Source organism: Protopterus annectens, chromosome 13.part0 (genome assembly GCF_019279795.1).
Source record: "Protopterus annectens isolate FY-2018-M chromosome 13.part0, PAN1.0, whole genome shotgun sequence".
NCBI classification, from domain to species: Eukaryota; Metazoa; Chordata; order Ceratodontiformes; family Protopteridae; genus Protopterus; species Protopterus annectens.
In genome coordinates, this window is record NC_056747.1 from 611,153,775 (window position 1) to 611,176,353 (window position 22,579).

Consider the following 22,579-nt stretch of genomic DNA (forward strand, 5'->3'; position numbering starts at 1 on the left):
TAGAACCAACATGGTCAGAATCGCAGGTGCCATGTCCAAATCCAAACCAGTTACAAGTGGCATCCCACAGGGCTCAGTTCTGGGACCTCTCTTGTTCGGTATATACTTCTCTGAGGTTCAGGCTAACACGGGGGGATTATGGCTGACAAAGTTTGTAGGGGGCCATAATCGAATCTCCAGCTGACACAAGCATCCTCCAAAAGGAACTCACAGAGATGGATGCTTGGTGCCAGAGCCACGACCTCAAGCTAAATGCTAAAAAGTGCATAGTCATCCCCTTTGGGAAAAACAAAGTGCGCACAAATTACCACATAGGTGGTAGTCCATTAAGTACGGAAGAAGTAATTAGAGATTTGGGGACCAACGTAGATAGTAATCTCTCCTTTGATAATCACGTTGCCAAAGTGGTTAGAAAGACCTTCTATATAGCCCACCTTATCACGAAAGGGTTCGCATCTAGATCAAGAGAGGTCATTGTGCCCTTCTACTCGTCACTCATCAGGCCCATAATTGAATACAATGCCCCTTTTGGGATGTACCTTACCCGACACCTGCAGCAACTGGAGAGACCCCAAATGTACCTCACCAAGAGGATCATGGGCTACAAACAGATGTCCTATGCAGCTCGACTAAAGAAACACCGGCTCTACTCAGTTGCTTACCGCCTACTCAGAGGCGATCTATTCCTGACGTACAAAGCCATGTCAAACCCAGAATTAATGGACATGCTCCACCTCAAAAAATCCAAGTCCCTTAGAGCTACACGCTCCAGGGACTTAAACCTCAGCACAAAAATAAATAGGACATGCTGGAGGGACAGATTCATTTCCCAGAGGCTCCCCTCACTCTGGAATAGAATCCCAATTCGTGTTAGACATAGCCCCTTGCTGACCCTCTTCAAGCAGAATCTGGACGCGTTGATGGAAAATCGCAAATTAACCCCCGGGATCTCTTCTGTGTCCCTGCTAGACAGAGGCACAGTAAACTAATCTTAAAAAGGTACCTTCTGTGACCTACTTTACAGAGGCACATTAGGCTAATCTAATAGGGAGGCGGAAGCCAAATACACTCTGGCTAGGCTTATAAATGCCCTAGGGCAGATAGCCTAGTATCTACCTATGAACCTATATGGGCCACTCAGCAGGCCTTGCATCCCTTTAGTGCTCCTCTTTCGGCAGTCTTATATTTTCTGACAAGTATTTTTCATCAGGGTGCCAGTTCCTCTACAGTTAAAGTCCAACTGGCAGCTATTTCTATTTTCCATGTGGGGGTGAATATGTCTTCCTTAGCTTCTTCCAAACTTTGGAAGACTTTTCTTAAAGGTGCTTTTCTTCTTAGACCCTGGTTAAGGACTCTACGCCTCCGTGGGATCTTACATTAGTGTTACAGGCATTAGTTTCTGCACCCTTTGAACCTGCAGCTTCATTTGATTTGCAGTTTTTAACCTGGAAAACTGCCTTCTTGGTTACCATTACCTCAGCCAGAAGAGTGTCAGGGCTTCAGGCTCTCTTTATCAAAATGCTTTACATGATCTTTCACAAAGACAGAGTGTTGCTGCACACTAATCCATCTTTTCTTCCTAAGGTAGCCTTGGAAGCAAATATTAACCAGACCATCAATTTACCAGTTTTTTCCCTAACTTCCAAAACAAAGGGGGGAATACAAGCTTACAAGCTGCATCGGCTTAATGTTCATAGGCAGTTGAGATTTTACTTGCCCAGGATGAAATCTTTACGTAAATCGGATCAGCTGTTAGTGTTTTATGCTAAACCCTTCTTTGGCAAGCCAGTTTCCAGGGTAACTATTGCTCGCTGGATTTCCCAATGCATTGTTCGAGCCTATGCTGTGAAAGTCATCTATCTGCTGGGACAAGTGAAGGCACATTCTACTCGATCTATGGCTACATCAGCTGCCTTCTGGTCTAGGGTGTCTCTGATCGATATCTGTTCGGCAGCCATTTGGTCCTCCTCTCATACCTTTATTTCACATTACAAGCTGGATATTGTCTCTAGGAATAGAGCATCCTTTGGCTCTGCGGTGCTCCGGAACATCCTTCCATGAGGGCCACCCAGGAGCTTTTGGTAGCTGGGGACTCTGTCCCACATGTTGAAGACCAAATGAAGTAAACTAAAGAAGTTATGTACTCACCATAATGTTCCATCTGAGTAGTTGTACTTCATTTGTCTTCAACCTTTCCCCCCTCCTTCCCCCTGACCTTATCATTTGTGCAGTCTTCATATATCTTCGTATAACTTGCGAGGTCCTTGACCCAGTCTAGGCCTGGGAGTTTGTAGTGACTCATGTTTACAAGGTGCTGTTGGGTCGGGTGTTGTTACTACTGAGACAGCAAACTCTATCTGAAGGGAGAAAGGAGAAGGGGGCATTATGGGTAAGGGGAGGAGCTTGGAGCTCGGATCCATAGCTGAAAAATGTGGCCATGTCAGATCCGATGGGGATCTGAAACCCACAGGTTGAAGACAAATGAAGTGCAACTACTCGAATGGAACGTTATGGTGAGTACATAACTTCTTTTTTTCCCCACTTTTGAACCTTCAGCTACATGTGAGTTGAAATATCTTTCCTGGAAAACTCTCTTTTTGGTAGCTATTACTTCAGCCAAAAGACTGAGTTGCAAGCCTTATCAGCTACACCCCTATACCTAGAGTTCCATAAAGACAATCTCTCATTATGCACTAACCCATCCTTTCTGCCCAAAGTTGTGTCGGAAAGTAATCTTAAACAATCTATGAACTCCCAGTTTTCTTTCCCAACATTCAAAATAAAGGACAGTATTCGCTTCATCTGCTACATGTCCATAGACAATTACATTTTTATTTACATAGAACTTCTGAAATAAGAAAATCAGATCAGGTTTTCAGCTCTTATGCTGATGCAAGAAAATGTCAACCAGTTCAAAAGTTAGAGTATCTAGATGGCTAACATTGTGCATGTCCCACATTAATAATTCTAAGAACAGACCTCTTTCCTAATGTGGTTAAAGCTCATACTACTAGATCTATGGCCACGTTTGCAGATTTTCAGGCTAGATTACCACTGGATAATATCTCAGCAGCAGCTATTTGGGCGAAACCTCATACTTTTATTACTCATTACAAAGTGGATTTGGCCTCTAGGAGTAGAGCCCCCTTTGGTTCTATGGTTCTGAGGAATATTCTTCCATGAACCAACTGAGAGTTTAGGTTGCTTGGGACTCCGTCCCACCAATGAGAATAAAGGTGAGATTGACATCATCACATAAAGAAGTTATGTTTCTACCATAACATTCCATCTCGTCCTTTATTCTCACACTCCGTCTGGTACACTGAATAGCACAATTGGAATTCAACAGGGCCATATAGCCTCAGAAGGTATAACTTGTTACTCTGATATTGATTTTATATATATATATATATATATATGTGTGTGTGTGTGTGTGTGTGTGTGTGTGTGTGTGTGCACGCGCGCAGTAGAATTAACAGTCATGTATATTTCAATTGTGAGTGCTATATAAGTTTTTCTTCCACGGGCTGCTGGGAGCAGACAAGATCTGAGGTAATTGTAGAGTTGCATTGTGAGTAAAGAATAGGGCCCACAAGCTTTGCTGAGCACCTCGAGCTGGAGAAATGACCGAGTCAGATTGGATCTGACTTACCAGTGAGAATAAAGGACAAGATGGACAACACACATATGACTTTTTTATTTTGCTTGTAAGTGCTGAATATTGATTATTGTTTTGTACACCCTACATGGATAATAACAACTGAATGTTTCCCTTTTCTGTACACTGCCCCATTATTACATTGGTCTTGAAGGTTCCAAGTACGTTCTCCTACATTCTTCCAGAAGTGTCGTGATCAGCACTGGCATATTAGTCAGCTAGAGGCAAGCCAAACGAGTTATATCCAGCAAATTAACAACCTTAAGGAGGTAAGTGTGCACAGTCTGTCAAGTGCATATTTTCCATTTATTTTGTTCTTTTTTTTTCTTGTCAGTGTCTATGAAAGCCTGTCTGTTGTTGTTTTAGTCACATTTTCTTTGCATTGTTTTGTAGAACTTTGTATCAGTTGATTTGTAATCGGTATTCAGCATCTATCATATTATTATAGCAATAACCGACGATGTCTGTGTGGTATATTGAAGATTTACCCACAGCTGGTGTGGTTTAATCACGAGGGCGAAGCCCAAATGATTAAATGACGCCAAATGTGGGTAAATCTTCAATATACCACACCACAGAGTTTGGTATTGCTATTATACAATGACATTATTTAAGAAAGAAAAAAATTACTTTTCTTAAATAATGTCTCTGTGGTGGCCCTCCTCATTTTCTCCGGTATCCTGGGGCTTTCTGGATGTGCTGCACATGTGTGTGGGACTTGCATTCCCACGCTTACACAGTACATTAGTGCTGTGTAAAGGAAGCAATGGAGAAAGGAAGATCTCCATTGCTTTTTATTTATTTTTTTTAATTACTTAAGAAACCAAGAAACTGGGAGATTTTTAATATTTGGGAGAGATGGAACAGAGAAAATAAAAGGATAATTGGGTAAGTTCCTTTAGTTTTGCAGAACGTACTTGATTATCCTTGTATTTTCTCTGTGCCATCTCCCTCATTCATTTAAGGTCTTCAGTTTTGCAAATTTATTGAAAAAAAAAAAAAGAAAAGTAAAATTTTTGTGGGATGTACTTATGGAAAAATGTCCGGGTGACGAGACCTTTTTACATTGGTATATTCTTGGATTTACAACGGACATGCTGGTTGGGCTGACCAATCAGCATGCTCCTTTTTGATTATTTCTGGCCAGTCATATAATAATCATTATATACCACTAGAAAGGTTTATGTTGGCTTCCGAAAACTGGCAGGAGCTTTGGAAACTGTTCAAGCAAACCTGATTTTTTTTGTTTCCCTCAGAACCTTCCTTGCACAATGGCTCCTCGCTGTACCCAGTGAGCCTGTTTGTTCCAGTAGGACATGAGCTGAGCATTCCCAATCTATTCAAGAGCTGTACAGCTCATTCATTTTGATCCAAGAATTAGGATTGGTCACCTCTTCCCTGGCAAGGCAAATAGTAGAGAGTGAGTCAGTTTGCTGGTCCCGTATGGCAGGTAGTGGCTTACCCTTTGTCTGGGAGCACCCCACCCCCTCTTGACAGCTCTTCTAAGCTCTGCTTTTGTTGTCTCCCAAGGAGAAGTTTGCCTCCACTTGACAAATTCACATTGACTTGTAGTGCATCTACACACTGACATGTGGGCTCAGCAGGCTCTCTCTTCACTGGAGTAATACCTGATGCTTGCAGTAGGTTCACTCTTGTAGTGAGCCATGGCTGCCAACCTTCTCACCCAGGATAGGCGAGCCAGCACTGTCCACTAACTTGCATCCTCCTTAGCCAGCTCCTACATGATCCTGAGCCTCTAATTGAACTTGGGTCACCTGTAGCATAGTTAGGGCTTCATCCCACTATGCCATGGAACTGGATTAGCAAAACATATATTTCTTGAATTTATTCTGCAGTATTTTTCATGGCCAATATTTATGGATTGAAATTTGACACTTCTGCTATTTTGTGAGTGTTTTTCTGATTGGTGACATCATTGAACTGTAACATATTACAAAGTTAAGAGTAAATTTTTTCTATTTAGTAGAAGAACTGGACAGTTAGGCTGTAGTGCTGTGCCTAGGAATAACTCATTAGTGACTGTTGTGGCAGAAATGGTAAAGGTTTTACTTGCCTGACATTCTTGGATTAAATTCAAAGCAAGTTTTATTTCTTTTTGAATGTATATAATAAAGCTATGTTTGTTTTACAAAATCCAAAGTAAATAGTATTTACCAAAAAAATGTGCAGTGAGTTATCAGTGGCAATATATCTAGATTTTTTAGCAATGTGGGATTCCCATAATCTAACGTTGGCATTGTCTAGTGCCAAATATATGCTGAATCTGTGGAACAGAGTGCAAACAACCATTTGTGCATGGTCTGGCTAGGACTAGCCTATTTATATTCATGCTCTACAGTTGAACAGCTTATGATAGATGCAACCTGAATGTGGCATTGTGTTTTAGGTACCCTCTGACTCACTTTGATTCAGATTGATCTGAGACAGGTATTTATAAACCCCTTAGTAAAGTTTAGCTATGGCATAGCACCACCTCTGGAGCACCACAGTGATCTACCTGTTTGAGTAAGGCAAGTAGATGTTAATGCAATGCACTTTTCAAGCCTGGCTGAAGCATGTTTGTCTTACTAAGAGCAATATATTTTATGAGGACATGTGCTTTATCCCATTTCTCTCAGTTTTTACATGTGTATGGATGGCATTTACTTAAGTTGTCCTCACCACCCATGTTCTCAGTACCCTTACTGCATGTGAAAACACATATTTGAGTTTTTAGCCTCTCTTATTCCAACTGGGTTAACAAAGCAGTTTGGTCTTCTGCAAATTGGTGCTAATAAGCTGTTTTCCCAGTTTTTATGCAGTTGTGAAGGCCCTGTTTTAACATGTGCAGTGGTGCTCCCCACCCCCCCCCCCAAAAAAAAATAAGACCTACCAGGAGTACACAGAGTACACTGCAGCTGTCACTGATATGCTGTTGTGGCTCACAGCCTTATGTAGTGGAGAGTTTCAGAAGAAGCTAAATTGGTCATCCACTGCAACAGTTGCTGGTTCAGGCATGTTCCTGAACCCAGATTGCCAGTGACACAGACACCTGTACAACAACAGATCATTCCTGTATCACAGCTTTATTTCATATATTAATTTTCTGTTACTTGCTGTATCCTTTCAGGCTATGGGGAGTTTGTATACACTGTTAGGAAGTTGGTATAAAATATATCAATCCTGAATTTGATGCTATTGCATTATAAGATCCATGTACACACCCACCTGCATGCCTTAGACACAGCACCACTTTCTTCCAATGTATCAAAGACCTGCATAGGCGGAGCGAGTTTATGCAGGCTTGGCACAAAAGGCAACCCAGCTAGAAGCTTAACATAAGAATCAAGAGCTGGACTCACTAAACTGGTCATAAGTGTGAGTGTGTGTATGAGTGTGTGATATGGAAAAACTACAGCGGCAGGGCTAGCCACCCGGCAGTGTAAATCTTGGCTCTAGATGTTTGTTGTCACTGTAGAAGTTGCACCCCGATCTCATATACAAAATGGGAAAAAGGGGTTGTGGATAGATGGATGGGTATGTTTTACTTTTTAACAATTATAATTCATGTCAACATTGCATAAATTGCTCAGTTTCAGCCTTCCTTAAATATTAATCCTCCTCCTGAACACTATTGTGCAAGTATTGTTCCCACAAATTCCTTTTATAGGTTCTTAGACAAGTACTCTGCTGTCTACCCTTAAGGTTGCCAACTGTACAGAATTTTTCTGGTCTGTCCTGAATTAAGGGACACTGTTCTGAAAATGGAAAAGACAGCATATTGTTCTGAAAAAATGGCAGGAGATTAATTTTCTTTTCATTTTAAAAACAAAATGACTTTTTTTGTTAATTTAAGGGTGTTCTTCTTTAAGAACAACACCCTTTGCACCCAGTCGCGCACAGACGCAGAAGATGAAAACAGTCTTCTGCGTCTGTGTGACTGATTGTTTACATCTGTGTTTGGACAGTTTTACCTACTCGTTCCACAGTCTGTTTGCATATGTAGCTATAAAGGAATATGTCAAAGTACTGTTATTGGATATTAAGTAACTATGTTGGTGGCTAAAGTTGCAAGCAAAAGATACTAGGTCTGAATGACTCCATGAATATTAAATGTATTTTGAAACAGACTACTAAATTATGAAACTGTTTTTATTTATGATGCTGTTTTACTCATGTTTTCACTAAGTGATTACATAGAATATTTTTGTTGCACTTCATTATGCATTTCAGTATTATTGACGGGGACTTGATCATTTAATGAGATCAAAGAAGTCTTTTAATTGTTTCTTTTTGTGGGTGTGCTATCCATTCCTTATTGCAATATTACCTGCTTATTATTTTTTTTAATGTAACATAGGCAATTTATTCTTCAAGGGCAGCAGGCACTGAATTTGTAGATGAAATACTAAAATATAAAGTTGTTTGCTAGCATCAATCTTTTCATTAGTCGCAGATCTCTTTAATGTGGAATTATTCAGATGACTTTTACTTCTGCAGAGACTGTGCATATTGACTGATATTGGTGGATTGTAATGACAGAAGTCTGAGTGGGCTTTTATAGTTGAAATGTTCTCAATTGGGCAGTTTTGTCGTCATTGGTTCATATGTTTTGTTTCATTGCTTACTGGAAAAATGTTCAAAACTATACATGCTCTAACAAGTGCTGCTGTATTATGCAAGGGATGTAATTTGATTATTATATATTATAATTTACTACAATCAGGAAGGTGAATCAAATAACTTTTACATATTCCTAAAAATGTGTGCAAGGGACCTATGATTTGAAAACAGTCCAAAGGTAAACTTAGTCCACCACTGGCTAGATGCATTTTCTTTGAATGTGGGTTTCAATGCTGTTTCAGTGGATGTGAGTTTCAAAGTCAGAAAAGTTTTAATGCCAAGTCTGTTTTCATTGTGAGATTATATTACTTTGTTTAGCAAATGTCTATAAGTGTACGTGCTATAAAATTTGAAATAAAAGTTTTAAATTAAATCCAAATCTCTGTAATCATTGTAGAAGTAAAGCAGAAAACAATATGCACACTGAGAATTTTGAGCAGTGTTTATGGGAACCGGGAAGAAATGGAGAAATAGCCAAGTAATGGGACACCGGAAGGGCTGCATGGGAGGGGACGGGGGTACCAAACTTACATGCATTTTGCTTTCACATACATGTCCTGAATTTTTGACATGAAAAGTTGGCAACTGTACCTTGTGGTCCATTTTAAGCCTAGCCATTTTCTGTTTTTGTGCTGTAAATAACCTGTCCCATTTAGTTATAGATTAACCTTACCTATCCCATGCTCAATAAAAATATGTATTACCCCTATTGAGAATAACTGTCAATCATACCATAGATAATTTGAGGGGACCCCTGCATGGAATAAAGCATTTAGCAGCTGTCTCTGTCCATTAGTAGTACAGGGGGCAGTCCTGGGATAAATTTTCTGTTTCTCATCCATACATCTAAGTTTCGCTTGAATATGAACAGGAGGAATTTTTTTTTTTTTTTATGTAGATGAGGAGTCTGTTCCACAGTAGCAATATCCCCTGCAGAATATACCTGTCCCACCAAACGTTTCTGTTAATGTTGCAGAAGAGGTTTAATTATCTAGACCAAATATTTCTGATGTCATTTGACTTGCTGATGTGCAGATATATCAGTAATTGTTCAGAGGATCCCTTGTTTGCCCAACACAGGTCACTGCTTATCAGTCTTTAGGATACTGAGTTTAGTTACAGGGCTTTGAGTCAGCCCATGTAAGACATTTTGTTTAGGCCTTGTATCCTTTTAGTAAGGTATCTGAGTGTTCTAGTTGTATGTGTTTGGGCAAATACATGCCAAAGGGGGCATTATATTCAATAATTGGCCTAATAAGGGCTGAATAAAGAGGGGCAATGACATTCCTAGATGTAGACGTTAGCCCTCTTTTTATAAGCTGTGCAGTATAGAAATATTTGCTTACAACAGTAAACACATTTTGGTCAAAAGTTAGGTTACTGTCCACATAAGTTCCCAAATCCCAGACAGCTGGGTCAACTCTTAAGGGCGTATTGTCATTGTTGTAGTTCCTTGGAGTAGATGACTTCCCAATGGATGCAATAATGCATTTTTGGCATTTAGCTTTAGTCCAGGATTCTAGCACCAGTTATTTGTTTGAGACCAACCTTCCTGCATGATGGCCAAGTCTTTGGGGATTCAGTGACCTCTCCTAGCTTGCAGTCATCCAGAAGCCTTTGGCATTGGCTTTTACTTCAGAAAAGTAGATGCCAAACAGGAGAGGTCCCAGCACAGAACCCTGTAGGACTCTTCTGGTGACTGGTCTCTCTGTGGAGGTAACTCCCCCTATTTTGATTATCTGCATCCTATCTTTGAGCCATTTGGCAATTCAGTGCATGACACAGGGATTTATTGCCAGTTTATTTAACTTTTCTACTATGCCTGAGTGTATAATTGTGTCAAAAGCTTTGAACAGGTTGTGGTATGCATTGTGTACCATTTTACATTCATCCATTGCTTTGATGACCTTTTCAAAAAAACTCCACCAAGATGAGTAAGCATGATGAACCTGAATTGAGACGAGTCCAGTGTTTGGAGGTTTCCTGTGTCCTGAATGATTAATTCCATGATAAGTCTTTCCATGGCTTTTATGTAAGGCTGATCAGACTTGTGTGCCTGTAATTGCCTGGGTCTATGGAAGATAATCCCTTATGCAGGGGAATGACTGTAGCTGTTCTCCATTTATTTGGTACAGAACTTGTATGGAGACTGAGATTGAACATTGTTGTTAGGGGGTGTGGCTTAAATCATGCTTCATGCTATTTAAGATGCATTCATGGATTTTGTCAGCACCCAGCGATGCTGTATTTTTAGCTCTTGATTGCACTTTTAGGACTTTGGTCTTGTGTGATAGCTGGAGGTGATCCTAGAAATAGTTTTATTTCTACATAATATGCTGCTTCCCTTGTCTGAAGATCCCAGCTGTAGATCTGCTGTTGTCTTTTTCATCTGTTCCTCAACATGTGACCTTTTTGCTCCCCCCTCAGTTCCAAGTGCAGCAGGTACTCTGCCCTGATCCTGATCCTTCCAGAGAGGGAGTCAACGAGAGACTCTCTGATTCACGGTTGTCTCCCCCCCCCCCCACTTCTCTCATCCCCAAATTTCTTCAGAAAGCATTTCAGCTGAAGAGCAAAGTAATCCTCATTGCCCCATTCTGATCTCAACAAGTGCTGTTTCCCTTCCTTTGGCCTCATCTAGTTCACCCTCCCTGGGTGTTATCCTTCTCAGGACCTTCTAATATCTGGGACACCTCAGCCATATATTCAGATCCTCAAATTGACTGCATGTTTTCTCTACTTCCAGTGATGACTGGGCAGTCCAAGCTTGCTTCCCCAGTTTACCATATTCTTTCTTCATCCCAAAAAGTTTCTATAAGAAAGATTTATAAGAGCAGATGGAAAAGATTTTCCATTTGTGTTCTCCATAGGTGAGATCCATTTTCAGCACCTATTCCAGCTATTTTTGACTCCAGTGCTTCCATTTTCTACGGTGGAGATAGTATTCTACAATTAAGGTCCAACTTACTGCCATTTCTAATTTTCACTTGGGTGAAAACCATTTTTGCTTGGCTTTACGTAGATTATGTAATTGTAAGGCCTTTTTCAAATTTACTTCGACCACCTATTAAAGACCCTGCTGCTCCATGGGACTTAACACTATTTTTTCAGGCTTTAATCTAGCCCCCCATTTGTGCCCTCTGCCAAAGTGGACTTAAAATTCTTGTCATGGAGAAAACATTTTCCTGGTTGCAGTTAAATCAGATAGACTACTATCAGAACTCCAGGTGCTTTCTTCCTAGTTGCTATACTTGTTTTTTTATAATGCTAGGGAAACCTTTCGGACACACCTTTATTTTATCTACCTAAGGTGGCATGAGAAACAGCTGTCAGTCAGTCCATCAACCTACTTGTTTCCTTTTCAAAATTTTCCAGCAAGGGAGAATACATGCTGCATTTGTTGGATGTACATAGCTTAGATTCTATCTCCATAGAACTAAAGCTTACAGGAAATCTGACCAATTGTTTGTCTCCTTTTCTAAGGCAAAATGTTGTAAGGTGGTTTCATTAGTAACTTCAGCCAGATGGCTAGCTGATTGCACTTCCTTTGTTTATAAGACTAAAGGGTTAACATTACCTAAATCCGCTAAGGCTCATTTCACCAGATCTGTGGTTGCATCATCTGCCTTTGATGACGTGTGCAGCTGCTACTTGGTCCAGTGCTCACACATTTATTGCTTATTACAAACTGGGTATCTTATGTAGGAATAGGGCAGCATTTGGCTGTTTTGTACTCTGGAATATCTTTCCTTGAGGACCACCCAGGGTTTTCTCTAGCTGGAGACTATTTTCCATCAGTTGAGAGAGAGACGAAAAAGACATCACATACAAAAGTTATGTACTCACCATAAAGATGCATCTGTTTTGTCTTATTTTTCATCCTTCCTCAACCTCCTGTCCCCAGCCCCCTTCCTGCTTTGGAAGTTTTTCATTTGAGCTCCTAGGATATCCTGAGAGAGTATTCCTTGCCTTCCTTACTGGATGAGCTCCAGTCTTCCTCCTCTTCTTTCTAACTGAAATGTAATTTAAATTGGAGTATGTTTTTACTGGGTACATTTTTTGGTGCAAGATGGTAGACTGAACTTGGAACACCACAGTTCCAACACTGCTGCACCTGGAATTGAGAGGGAAAGCAAAAAGATTGAATCTGTTGAGGAAGGACGAAAACAGACAACACAGATGCATCATTCTGGTGAGTACATAACTTTGTTTTTATCTCGTTTAAAATAGTCAGTACTTTAGTTACAGCTGGCTTTTATTGTGATCTCTATTTTTGTAAGAACAATTTTTTGGCAGCCAAAAGTGTTAAACTTAGTAAAGATTTTACTGTGTATAGGCAATTTAGATACTGTGTCTCAGCTCAAAATAATAATTTCTTTAGTTAAAGCCATTTGCTCCCCCAGTATTCCTGACTTTAAGCCTTTGCATGCATGCTTTGACCTAAGCTGTTCAATGATGCCAGCAAGGAAGAGCTTCCTTTACTTGCTGCAGCAGATATCTAGCTCAGGCAGGGTTGCCAGATTTCCAGCCCCCCAGGTAGGGACAAAAAAAATAAATAAGAAGGTCTCTCACGGCAAGTGAAGACCCCAAAAAAAAAAAAAAAAAAAAAAAAAAAAAGGTCTTTAATGCGGAACACAGTTCCACATTAAAGAACAGTAGCTCTGCACTAAGCACAGAGCTTCTCGTGTTTAATGCATTGCAGTTCCACATTCAACACAAGTAGCTCCGTGTTTAGCAATTTTTGATTGGCCCGTATACCGGCATATGGGCCAATCAAAAATCGCCACGGAGCTTCTCCTGTTTAATGCGGAACACAAGAAGCTCTGTGTTTAGCAATTTTTGATTGGCCCGTATGCCAGGTATACGGGCCAATCAAAAAAAAAAAACACAAACAAAGCGGAGGCTGGCCAGGATTTAAACCGGCAGGGCGGGACTCGGGATCAGGCTGCTGATTTCTGGACAGTCCCACCCAAATAGGGACGTCTGGCAACCCTGACCTCAAGTCTCTCCTGGATAGTGTGATGAGATTTGAGTTGTCCAACCTTCACAATTCAGTGATGGAAGAGCTGGTATCATCCCTGTCATTCTTCCATTTCTTGCCACCCCTGTAACTGTGGGTCTGCTAATCAAAACGTTGTTGTTGGTTTGTGTAGCCAGGAGTAAAACTTCTGTGCCAGGTGGCCAGCATGCATCACTTTATAGTGGGTTTGAACTATTGGCCTATTTTTCCCCCCTCAAGATGGAATATTAATCACAATGCCTTTTATATAGTTATGTATTGTGTACATATTTTACTTCTACCTTTTTAGAGACTTGCAATTGAACTAACCCGTAATCAGAAGTTGCAAGGTGTGTCCACACCTGATACTCGACTCAGTCCTCAGAGTGCTGATGGTCGTGACTCACGCCCAAAGAAATCTCCATGTGTTGCTGAGGCTCTTTTACAAGGAGTGACCACTGTACCAGTAAGTGAAACAAGAGAAGAAAAGGAGCTGGAGATAAAGAATCACCAAGAGGAATTAGATGTAAGTGTTTGCTTGTTTCTATTTTTTTTTCCTCTCCATATATGCATGTATGTGTACTCCTGTAATGCTATATACTGTTATTTAATTTTATTTGGAACTGCGTTTTTTTGTGAAGCAGATTAGTTGTCTGAAACCAGCATTTCTAATAAATGCCTGATATTTGGAAAATGTATTAGTGGTAGTTGAAATGTGTATGTACAACTACTTCAGAGCTTATGTACTGTAATTTTATAAAGACAGTGATTGACACAGAGTGAGGAGTGCATAATTTAATTTTATAATAAATCCTACAAGTGAAAATTACCATGATTTTAGTTTAGCTACTAAATATTTGACACATTGAGATGTAATAACATGTATGTTTACAAAACATCTAATCTGAAGTAGGATATTCATTTGTCTGCAACCTGTGGGTTATGGATCCGATATCGGATCCGAACCGGCATGGTTTTCCAGCTATGGATCCAAGCTCTCAGCTCCTCCCCTCACCCATAATGCCCTGCTCTACCCTCATGACCTCAGATCTTGTTTGCCGCGCTGGTAACTGGATGTGGTTCTCATAGCTCTCAGCTAAGTGGATTTTTCTTGTTCAAGAATAGAATATTTTTGCTTTCTTTAACCTTTTTTGTGTGAAAGTTGTAGGTTTCCTATTATTATTGACTGTTTTTAGTTTAATTTAATTTTCAGTAGTATATTTTATCCCTCCCTCGCTGTGCGTAGAGTGTGTGTGAGGCCTGTGTGCTTCTTTATTGTTTTATTGTTTTAAGTTACTTCTGTAACTTTTGGTTAGCTTTAGTGACTATGGCTGAACAGCCTAAGTCAATATTCTCTAAATGCTCCGAGTGTGGCCATAAGCTCTCACCGGCTGATGGCCACACTCGGTGTGTTAAGTGTCTTGGGGTTGAACACCTCACATCTGGTTGTTCCATTTGTGCAGGGTTCAACCCCAGGGCACTGAGGGAGCGGAGGTCCAAGCTGGTCTTGGCGGGTCTTTTACCGCCGGACTCGGCTCCGACCCCCGCTCCTTCGGGGACTCCTGCGGCTGCAGCTGTTCCCTGTAGCACCCCTCCTGCTCCTGGGACTCAAACTCCCGCTTCAGGACAGGAGAGGGATGCATCTAAAAAGGACCGGAGGGAGAAGCACCACAAGCGGCGGGCCGAGACCTCTGTTTCGGCCCCGCCAGCCAAGCGGGCTTCTCCCCGGCTCTTGTGCGGTCTCCTCCTTCTCGGCTCCGGTCACCTGTGTGCTTCTCACCGGGTCCTGAGGAGGAGGAGACCCGATCTCCGGCGAGGCTATCGAGGAGGCATTCCAGGCCTACCTCGGTAGCCTCGCCGAGATCTACCCATAGCCTCGATGCTGATCTGGACCGGATGATGCGAAGGTTCATCCAGGCCCAGATGCAGATGGGAGTGCTCTTGCCTCCCCTCGGGGAGCTCAACACCCTTTTCAAGCCTATTGCTCCTTCTCCGACCCGCTTCCGGGTTCGGAGCAACTGGAGCCGAGCAGCCGAGCCGGGGAGGTCGGAGCCGATAGTACTTGGTACCGGATCCGACCATGCCCTCGAGTGCGTCGGACCCGATCTCTCGGAGCCTGGATCCGAGCTTCGGATCCGGGGGGATCAGTGCTCCTTCGGCGCCGTCTGTGTCGGAGCGCACTGTCCCTTCGGATCCGAGTGCCGCGCCGGCTCCGATCCACTCTTCGGATCCGAGGGGGAGCCGATTGTCGGATCCTTTGGTCGAGGTCGGCTCCCCTTCGGCTTTTGATGTAGTGGAGAGGGCTCTGTTGAGGGTCTCCGGACCCCGGCACTTGCTTCGGCTCCGCCCCGCTCCCTCTGCACTGGGCCAGGCTTCCACCATCCGGCCCCTGGGACAGCCCGCTTCTGTGCCCCAAGTTGCTCCCATGGAGCAAATTGCTGCTGCGAGGACTCCTCTGACAGCCCCCAGAGGAGGCTCCTCGCAAGCATACGCAAAAGGAGGCACATTGACTCCTGAGTCTCTCACTGAAGGCACGGACTTGGAGGAAGGGGAAGGCTCCCCACGGTCACCCCGCGAGGATGTCTCGTTCGGAGACAGCATGGAAATGCTCCGTATCGGGGTGGTCTGCCCCAAGTCTTCCTCGGACGAGTCCGTGTTCTTGGAGGCATTCAAACGGGCCCGTTTACCTCTTGGGTGTCCCCTGCCGACCCGCTGGTGGACCTTATTACCACCAGGGCATGGAAGGAACCGGACACCGTGGAGCCAATTCCCAAAAGACCTGATAAAATCCTTAGCCCGCCTTCTGACAGGACCCATTGGAGTAAGGGGCCTCCTGTAGATGCCATGTTGATGGCGGCGCCACAAAGAGGGAACTGGCTCAGGAGAGTCCCTCAGTCCACCCACCGAGCAAGGAGTCTCGGATGATGGACCGCTTGGGGAAGCGGATGTTCAGTTCGGCGACCTTCTCGGTAAGGGCGCTGAACTATTTGGCACATGTTATTCGGATGCAGCGAGACCTTATTAAAGAGTACGCTGCATCCCCCCCTGAGTCCATTTCGGAGGAGGACAGAGCTCTGCACTCCACCAAAATGGCCACTCTTAGGTCAGTCACAAATACTTCTATGCGGCTACTCTCCCATGCTACGGAGGGCGCCGCTAGAGCTGCGGGGACAGGACTGGTCACTAGACGTCAGGCCTGGCTCCGCCACTGCGATTTTTCTGAGCCCTTCAAGGCGTCGTTTGCGAACGCCTTTGATGGTTCTGCTCTGTTTGGCAAGACCGCTCGAGACGCTGACCCAGAGCGAGAAGGACGGGAAGACGCTGTCTGCCGTCGGAATCCGCTTCTCTGCACCCCAGAGGCCCTATTCTAGGAACCAAAAGGGTCAGAAGAAGATGTGGTTCCGGAAGTCGCAGCAGTCCCAGCCTGCTCCGGACAACCAGTCCTTCCGTGGCAGAGGAGGACAGGGAGGACGCCGCCCTAGAGGCAGAGGGGCTCCCAGAAACTTCGGGTCCAGGGAACCTTTCTCTGAACGGCCCGCACAGCAACCCTGAGGGGTTGCCCGACTGCTCTACTCTGGAGGCAGTCGGGGACGTTGGGCACCTAGCGGCATGGGAGTCCATAACATCGGACCGCTGGGTTCTCCAAATCATATCCAGGGGATATCGCATTCCTTTCCTTCACCTTCCAAAGATGAAGTCCCTCCCAGACGTACCACCCGGTCAAAGGGAGGCCGCTTTGGCAGAAATTGGCCATCTGCTAGAGAAAAGAGCCATCCAGCCCGCTCCCCAGACCAGATCGGATCAGGGTTCTACTCCAGGTTCCTTTTAGTGCCAAAAAAGACGGGGGAACTAAGACCAATCCTAGACCTCTCTCTCTTGAATCTGGCAGTCCCCAAAGAAAAATTCCGAATGGTCACTCTACAATCTATTCTCCCCCTTCTGGGAGAAGGCCACTGGATGTGCTCGATAGATCTCAAGGACGCGTACTACCACATCCTAATGGACAGACGCTCCAGGAGGTTTCTCCGCCGGCTGGGAGCCAGTCACTACCAGTTCCGGGTCCTTCCCTTTGGTCTCACCACAGCCCCCAGGGTGTTTACCAAAGTACTAGCAGTGGTAGCGGCCCACCTGAGGCTTCAGGTTGTGCAGGTCTTTCCCTACCTGGACGACTGGCTCCTTACCGCCCCAACAAGGCATCTACTTCTCTCGGCGCGAGACTCCTTTCTCCATCTTGCTCCATTTCTGGGCATCACAATAAATACAAACAAGTCCAACCTGGCACCCACTCAGCTCTTAGATTTCATAGGGGCCAGACTAGACACAAGGAGTTTACGAGCCTTCCTCACTGCGGACAGAGTTCTAAATCTGCAGCTCCAGGTGCGGGCCATTCTCCATTCATGTTCTGTTCCAGCGGAGTTGGTCCTGAGGGCTCTAGGGTCCATGGCTTCGCCGATAGCACTTCTTCCTCTTGCAAGGCTCAATATGCGCATTCTACAGTGGACGCCTTAGTACAGTGGTCATACCTTGCTCTCCCATGCATCATCCCATAGCGATCAGCAAGGCTTGCAAGCGGTCCCTCTTGTGGTGGCTCCACTCCCGGATCTCCACGAGGGTCGCCCATTTTGTGCTTCTCCCCCTCTCGCCACGGTGACCACGGACGCCTCCCGCCTCGGGTGGGGGGGGCACTTTGCGGGCCGGACAGTCCAAGGCACCTGGAACGATTCAGAGACCTTACTGCATATCAATGTTCTAGAGATGAGAGCAGTGCTCTTAGCGTTGCTAGCACTTCAGGACTTTCTTCCCTTGGGAACAATTGCGATTCAATCGGACAATATGTCTGTTGTCTGGTACATCAACAAGCAAGGGGGAACAAGGTCTTACCCTCTTTGTCGAGAGGCCATGAGAGTTTGGGAATGGGCAATCTCCACCAATCGCTTTCTCATAGCAACGCACATTCCGGGTCGGTCCAACATCCTAGCGGACAAGCTCAGTCGCACCATTCTGACCCCTTACGAGTGGTCTCTCAATTCTCAAGTAGCAGAACGCATATTCGCACGGTGGGGAACCCCTTCATGCGATCTTTTTGCTTCTCCCTCAAACACCAAGTGCGACAGTTTTTTCGCTCTAATACCTCCTCCCGGAGGTACCCCAAGAGACGCTCTGGTGCATGCTTGGCCACCCGGTCTTCTGTATGCCTATCCACCCTTGCCTCTGATGCTGCAAGTTCTTCAGAAAGCCTCTCGGGTGGGTTGCAGAATGATTCTCATTGCTCCATTCTGGCCTCGACAGATCTGGTTCCCCTTCCTAAGGTCTCACTCGGTGAATCCTCCTTGGATTCTAGATCCCATTCCGGATCTGATATCCCATCCATCCTGCATTCCTCCTCCGAACCTGGACAACCTGAAGCTGACCGCTTGGCTGCTCCAGTTCCACTCTTGATAAGGACTCCCGGTATTTCTTCACCGGTAAAGGCTATTTTGGTGGCGGCTCATAAACCATCCACTAGAAAGGTTTATCAAGCAAATGGAAACGCTTTCTCTGTGGGCGGAGCGGCAAGGCCTAGATCCCTTCACGGTTCCTCTCCCTGTAGTGCTTGATTTTCTAACCTCTCTCTTTAATGATGGTGCCAGCAGTTCCACAGTCAAAGTTCAACTGGCGGCAATTTCTCACTATCACATTGGTCAAGAGTCTAATCCTCTTATGTCAGCCAAATTGTGCAAAACATTTCTTAAAGGTACTTTCCTTCTCAGGCCCCTATAAAGCAAGCAGTTCCTCCTTGGGACCTTTCTTTGGTCCTACAGGCCTTGACCGCTCCCCTTCGAGCCAGCTGCCACGGTGGATCTCAAATTCTTGTCCTACAAGACAGCCTTTTGGTAGCCATTACATCAGCCAAGAGAGTTTCTGAACTTCAAGCTTTATCAGCTAAACCTCCTTACTTGGTATTTCATCCGGACCGTGTCTCCCTCAGGACCAACCCGTCCTTCCTTCCTAAAATCGCTTCTGAAGCAAACATCAATCAATCCATTAACCTCCCTGTTTTCTTCCCTAAGTATGAAAACAAAGGTGAATATAAGCTACACTCACTAGATGTTCACAGGCAACTTAGATTTTATCTCAACAGGACAGCTGGTCATAGGCAATCCGACCAGCTGTTTATTTCCTTTGCAAAATTCAATTTGGGCAAGCCAATTTCTAAAGTTTCTCTGTCCCGCTGGATTTCACAGTGCATTTTATTGGCTTATCAAGCGTCAGGAAGGCCCGCACCGGGGTGTTCATGCCCATTCAACCCGGTCAGTATCTACCTCGGCAGCCTTCAAAGCTAGGATTCCTCTAGATGATATTTGTGCAGCAGCCACGTGGGCTTCATCTCATACATTTATTTCTCACTATAAGTTGGATCTTGCATCTAGGGGTAGAGCATCCTTTGGCTCAGGGTGCTCGGAATATCCTTCCATGATGGCCGCCCAAGATTCAGGTAGCTGGGGACTCTGTCCCACAGGTTGCAGACAATGAATATCCTACTTCAGATTTAGAAGTTATGTACTCACCATAACGCTCCATCTGAGTAGGTGTATTCATTTGTCTGCAACCATCCCGCCCTCCTATCCCCCTGGCCTTTCAGTTTCCTGCATATTCCTTGTTACCCTTTTGAGGGTATTGTTGCTTTGGCAAACTCGATCTGAGGTCATGAGGGTAGAGCAGGGCATTATGGGTGAGGGGAGGAGCTGAGAGCTTGGATCCATAGCTGGAAAACCATGCCGGTTCGGATCCGATATCGGATCCATAACCCACAGGTTGCAGACAAATGAATACACCTACTCAGATGGAACGTTATGGTGAGTACATAACTTCTAATTTGCACTTAGCTTGCAATGAAAATAAATGATACAGAGCTAACTGAAATATTTAAAATGTTCATTTATCAAGTAAGTTTTTAAATGATTGCAATGGTTTATAATTGCTATTATGTGGGTGGGATTGGAAGAAACAGCTGCGCCTAAGTATTTATTATTTGAATATACCACAGGATAGTCTTTCAGTTTACATTAATGCCAGGCTTGTTAAAAGGACCAGTTCATTGTGTGGACCCACTAATGCTGGGAAGAGAAAAATTGTCTTCTGCACTTTGAATATCTAGCACCAGATCTTGCTAGAATGAAATAGAGGATGCATGTTCAGGTCATATGTTTTGCCAGTTTTGCTAATGCTGCACTTCAATATTCTTGTCTTTCTTTAAAGAACATTATTTTATTATTTACCACATTTTTATGTAGTATGCAAAACACAAGTCTGGTGTACTTATTTCCAAAGTGATTGGTGGTACAGCCATTTTATGTGCATGATTATGTAATACTAATCAGGCAGTGTGCCTGGTGAACTTTCAATAATTTGCCATTACTAAGCATGTAAATCCATATATTACAACCAGTTACTCTAGCTGGTTATAATTTGCTGATTGAGTTAACATTGCTCCTTAAACAAAAGCACCTAAGCACATATGTTAGCTATTTACAATGCACTTTGAGATTATAAGTTAACTAGTGACCATATTGTTTTATTGTCATTATACTACTGTCTTAACAACTGGACGTGCGAGTTCATACCTTATGGTTACAATCTATTTTGTTAAATAGATCTACAGCTTGGTAGTGTCTTCAAGTTCATTTTTCATTTTAGAATCTCATACAGCCTTTTTACTAGGAAGTTCAGTTTCAGATCTCTTAAGGATGTTCATAATTTGGTCACTGCTGCAGTAGCCTTAGCTGTATGAGTTGTATTCTGCACTGGATGCAACAGTCTCTAGCTTCCAAAGCTTAATGGTACCTTCCACACTTCAGACTGTTGCCAACTATAGCAGAGCTGTAGAAAATTAACTGTCTCACAACAAATCCTTCAGAGTTTTCCTCTTAGTAGCTTTCTGGAATCGACAGTCAACTAGTATTTCATCATTGCTGGTCAGATTAAGTTCTGTTTGGGGAAAAACCTTCCACAGTTTATTTTATGACTGAAACATTTACTCTTTACAGTGAAATTGTTGAATCTGGTCTTGTATTATTATTTCATTCTTCATCTGTTGGGATTGGATCCGACTCGGCCAGTTTTCCCAACTCATGGAACACCGAAGCTCTCGAGCTATTCCCTTACCCATAATGCACTAGTCCCCTGCCATACCTCAAATCTCGTTTGCCAACTTTGCATACAAACGTGGTTGATATTAGCTCTCGAGTTGTAACTTACTTTTCATGAGTAAAAGCAGACTTTATTGCCTTTTTTCTTATTGATTCTCATCCTCTTGCCCTTATTACACTTTTTAGTGTATTTTTCTTAATACCATTGCTGGAATTTTCTCTTTTGCTCTCCCTTTTCCCTTACCTGTTAGGTAGTCACTTTAAATTGCCATTTCTGGTAATACTTTTGTTTCCCTTTTACATAACTATTTAAAATCTAAAAAAAAAATGTTTTTCTTTCTTTTTCTTGTCCGTTACTATTTATACCCGTAAGCATGTCTGAGAAACCTTCAGGTTTTAAAAAATGTAAGGCCTGTAGCCATAAGATTCCATTATTGGATGCACAAGAGTTGTCATTTATTGCTTAAGCGCAGCCCATTTGAATTATGCATGCGATATATGTAAGGTCTTTAATCCAAGGGCCCTTATTGACCATAAAAATAAGTTAATTTTGCAAGGATTAATGCCTTCGACATCCTCTGATAGAGCATCTGGGACTCAAAACCCCAAGAAAGATGACAAAAAAGAGGCCAAAAAGAGTCCATTGGGACCCTTGAGGTTCTTCTGCTCTGAGCTCAGAGCCCCCTCTGAAAATATCTAAACTGTCTGATCCAATTCAATACGATCCAAAGCCCTAACCCCTCGATCTGACTTCTTCGGATCCAGAATCTACAAAGTCTGATCCAACCCCCTTGGATCTGAAGAAACACAAGGACAGGTAACCTCAGATCTGGGCTTCTCCAACTCTTGATCCGATATTGTCCCATCTTCTTTCCTAGAAAGACGTCACCACTCTAGGACTTCATTCATTGCTGCTGCTTCTCAGTCCTCCAGAAGTCTGACTAAAGAAGATGTGGATAAGATGATGAGGAAATTTCTGTTGATGCAAATTCAAATGAGGGTTCTTCCAGCACCTACCCCATTGGGTCCGGAGACCTTCATTTATACTACCCCACATATTTTGTCCACTTCTGCAATCCAACCTTGAATTTCAGAGCAGTTGGATCTGGATCTGAGAATCCTGGATCTCTCCATATCGGATCTGAATATCCTTGTATCGTCTACGCCGATAAT

The 22,579-nt window shown here is 43.5% G+C and overlaps 1 protein-coding gene across 2 annotated transcripts in view; it reads left to right on the forward strand.

Moving 5' to 3' along the window:
* Window positions 1–22,579, forward strand: part of TRIM37 (tripartite motif containing 37) — a 2,575,817-nt gene that overhangs the window by 1,480,680 nt on the left and 1,072,558 nt on the right. For both annotated transcript variants that reach the window (XM_044054277.1, XM_044054276.1), the window contains exons 15-16: window positions 3,813–3,927; window positions 13,588–13,803. In XM_044054277.1, coding sequence (XP_043910212.1) covers window positions 3,813–3,927; window positions 13,588–13,803 — 331 coding nt within the window. The remainder of the gene's footprint in view (window positions 1–3,812; window positions 3,928–13,587; window positions 13,804–22,579) is intronic.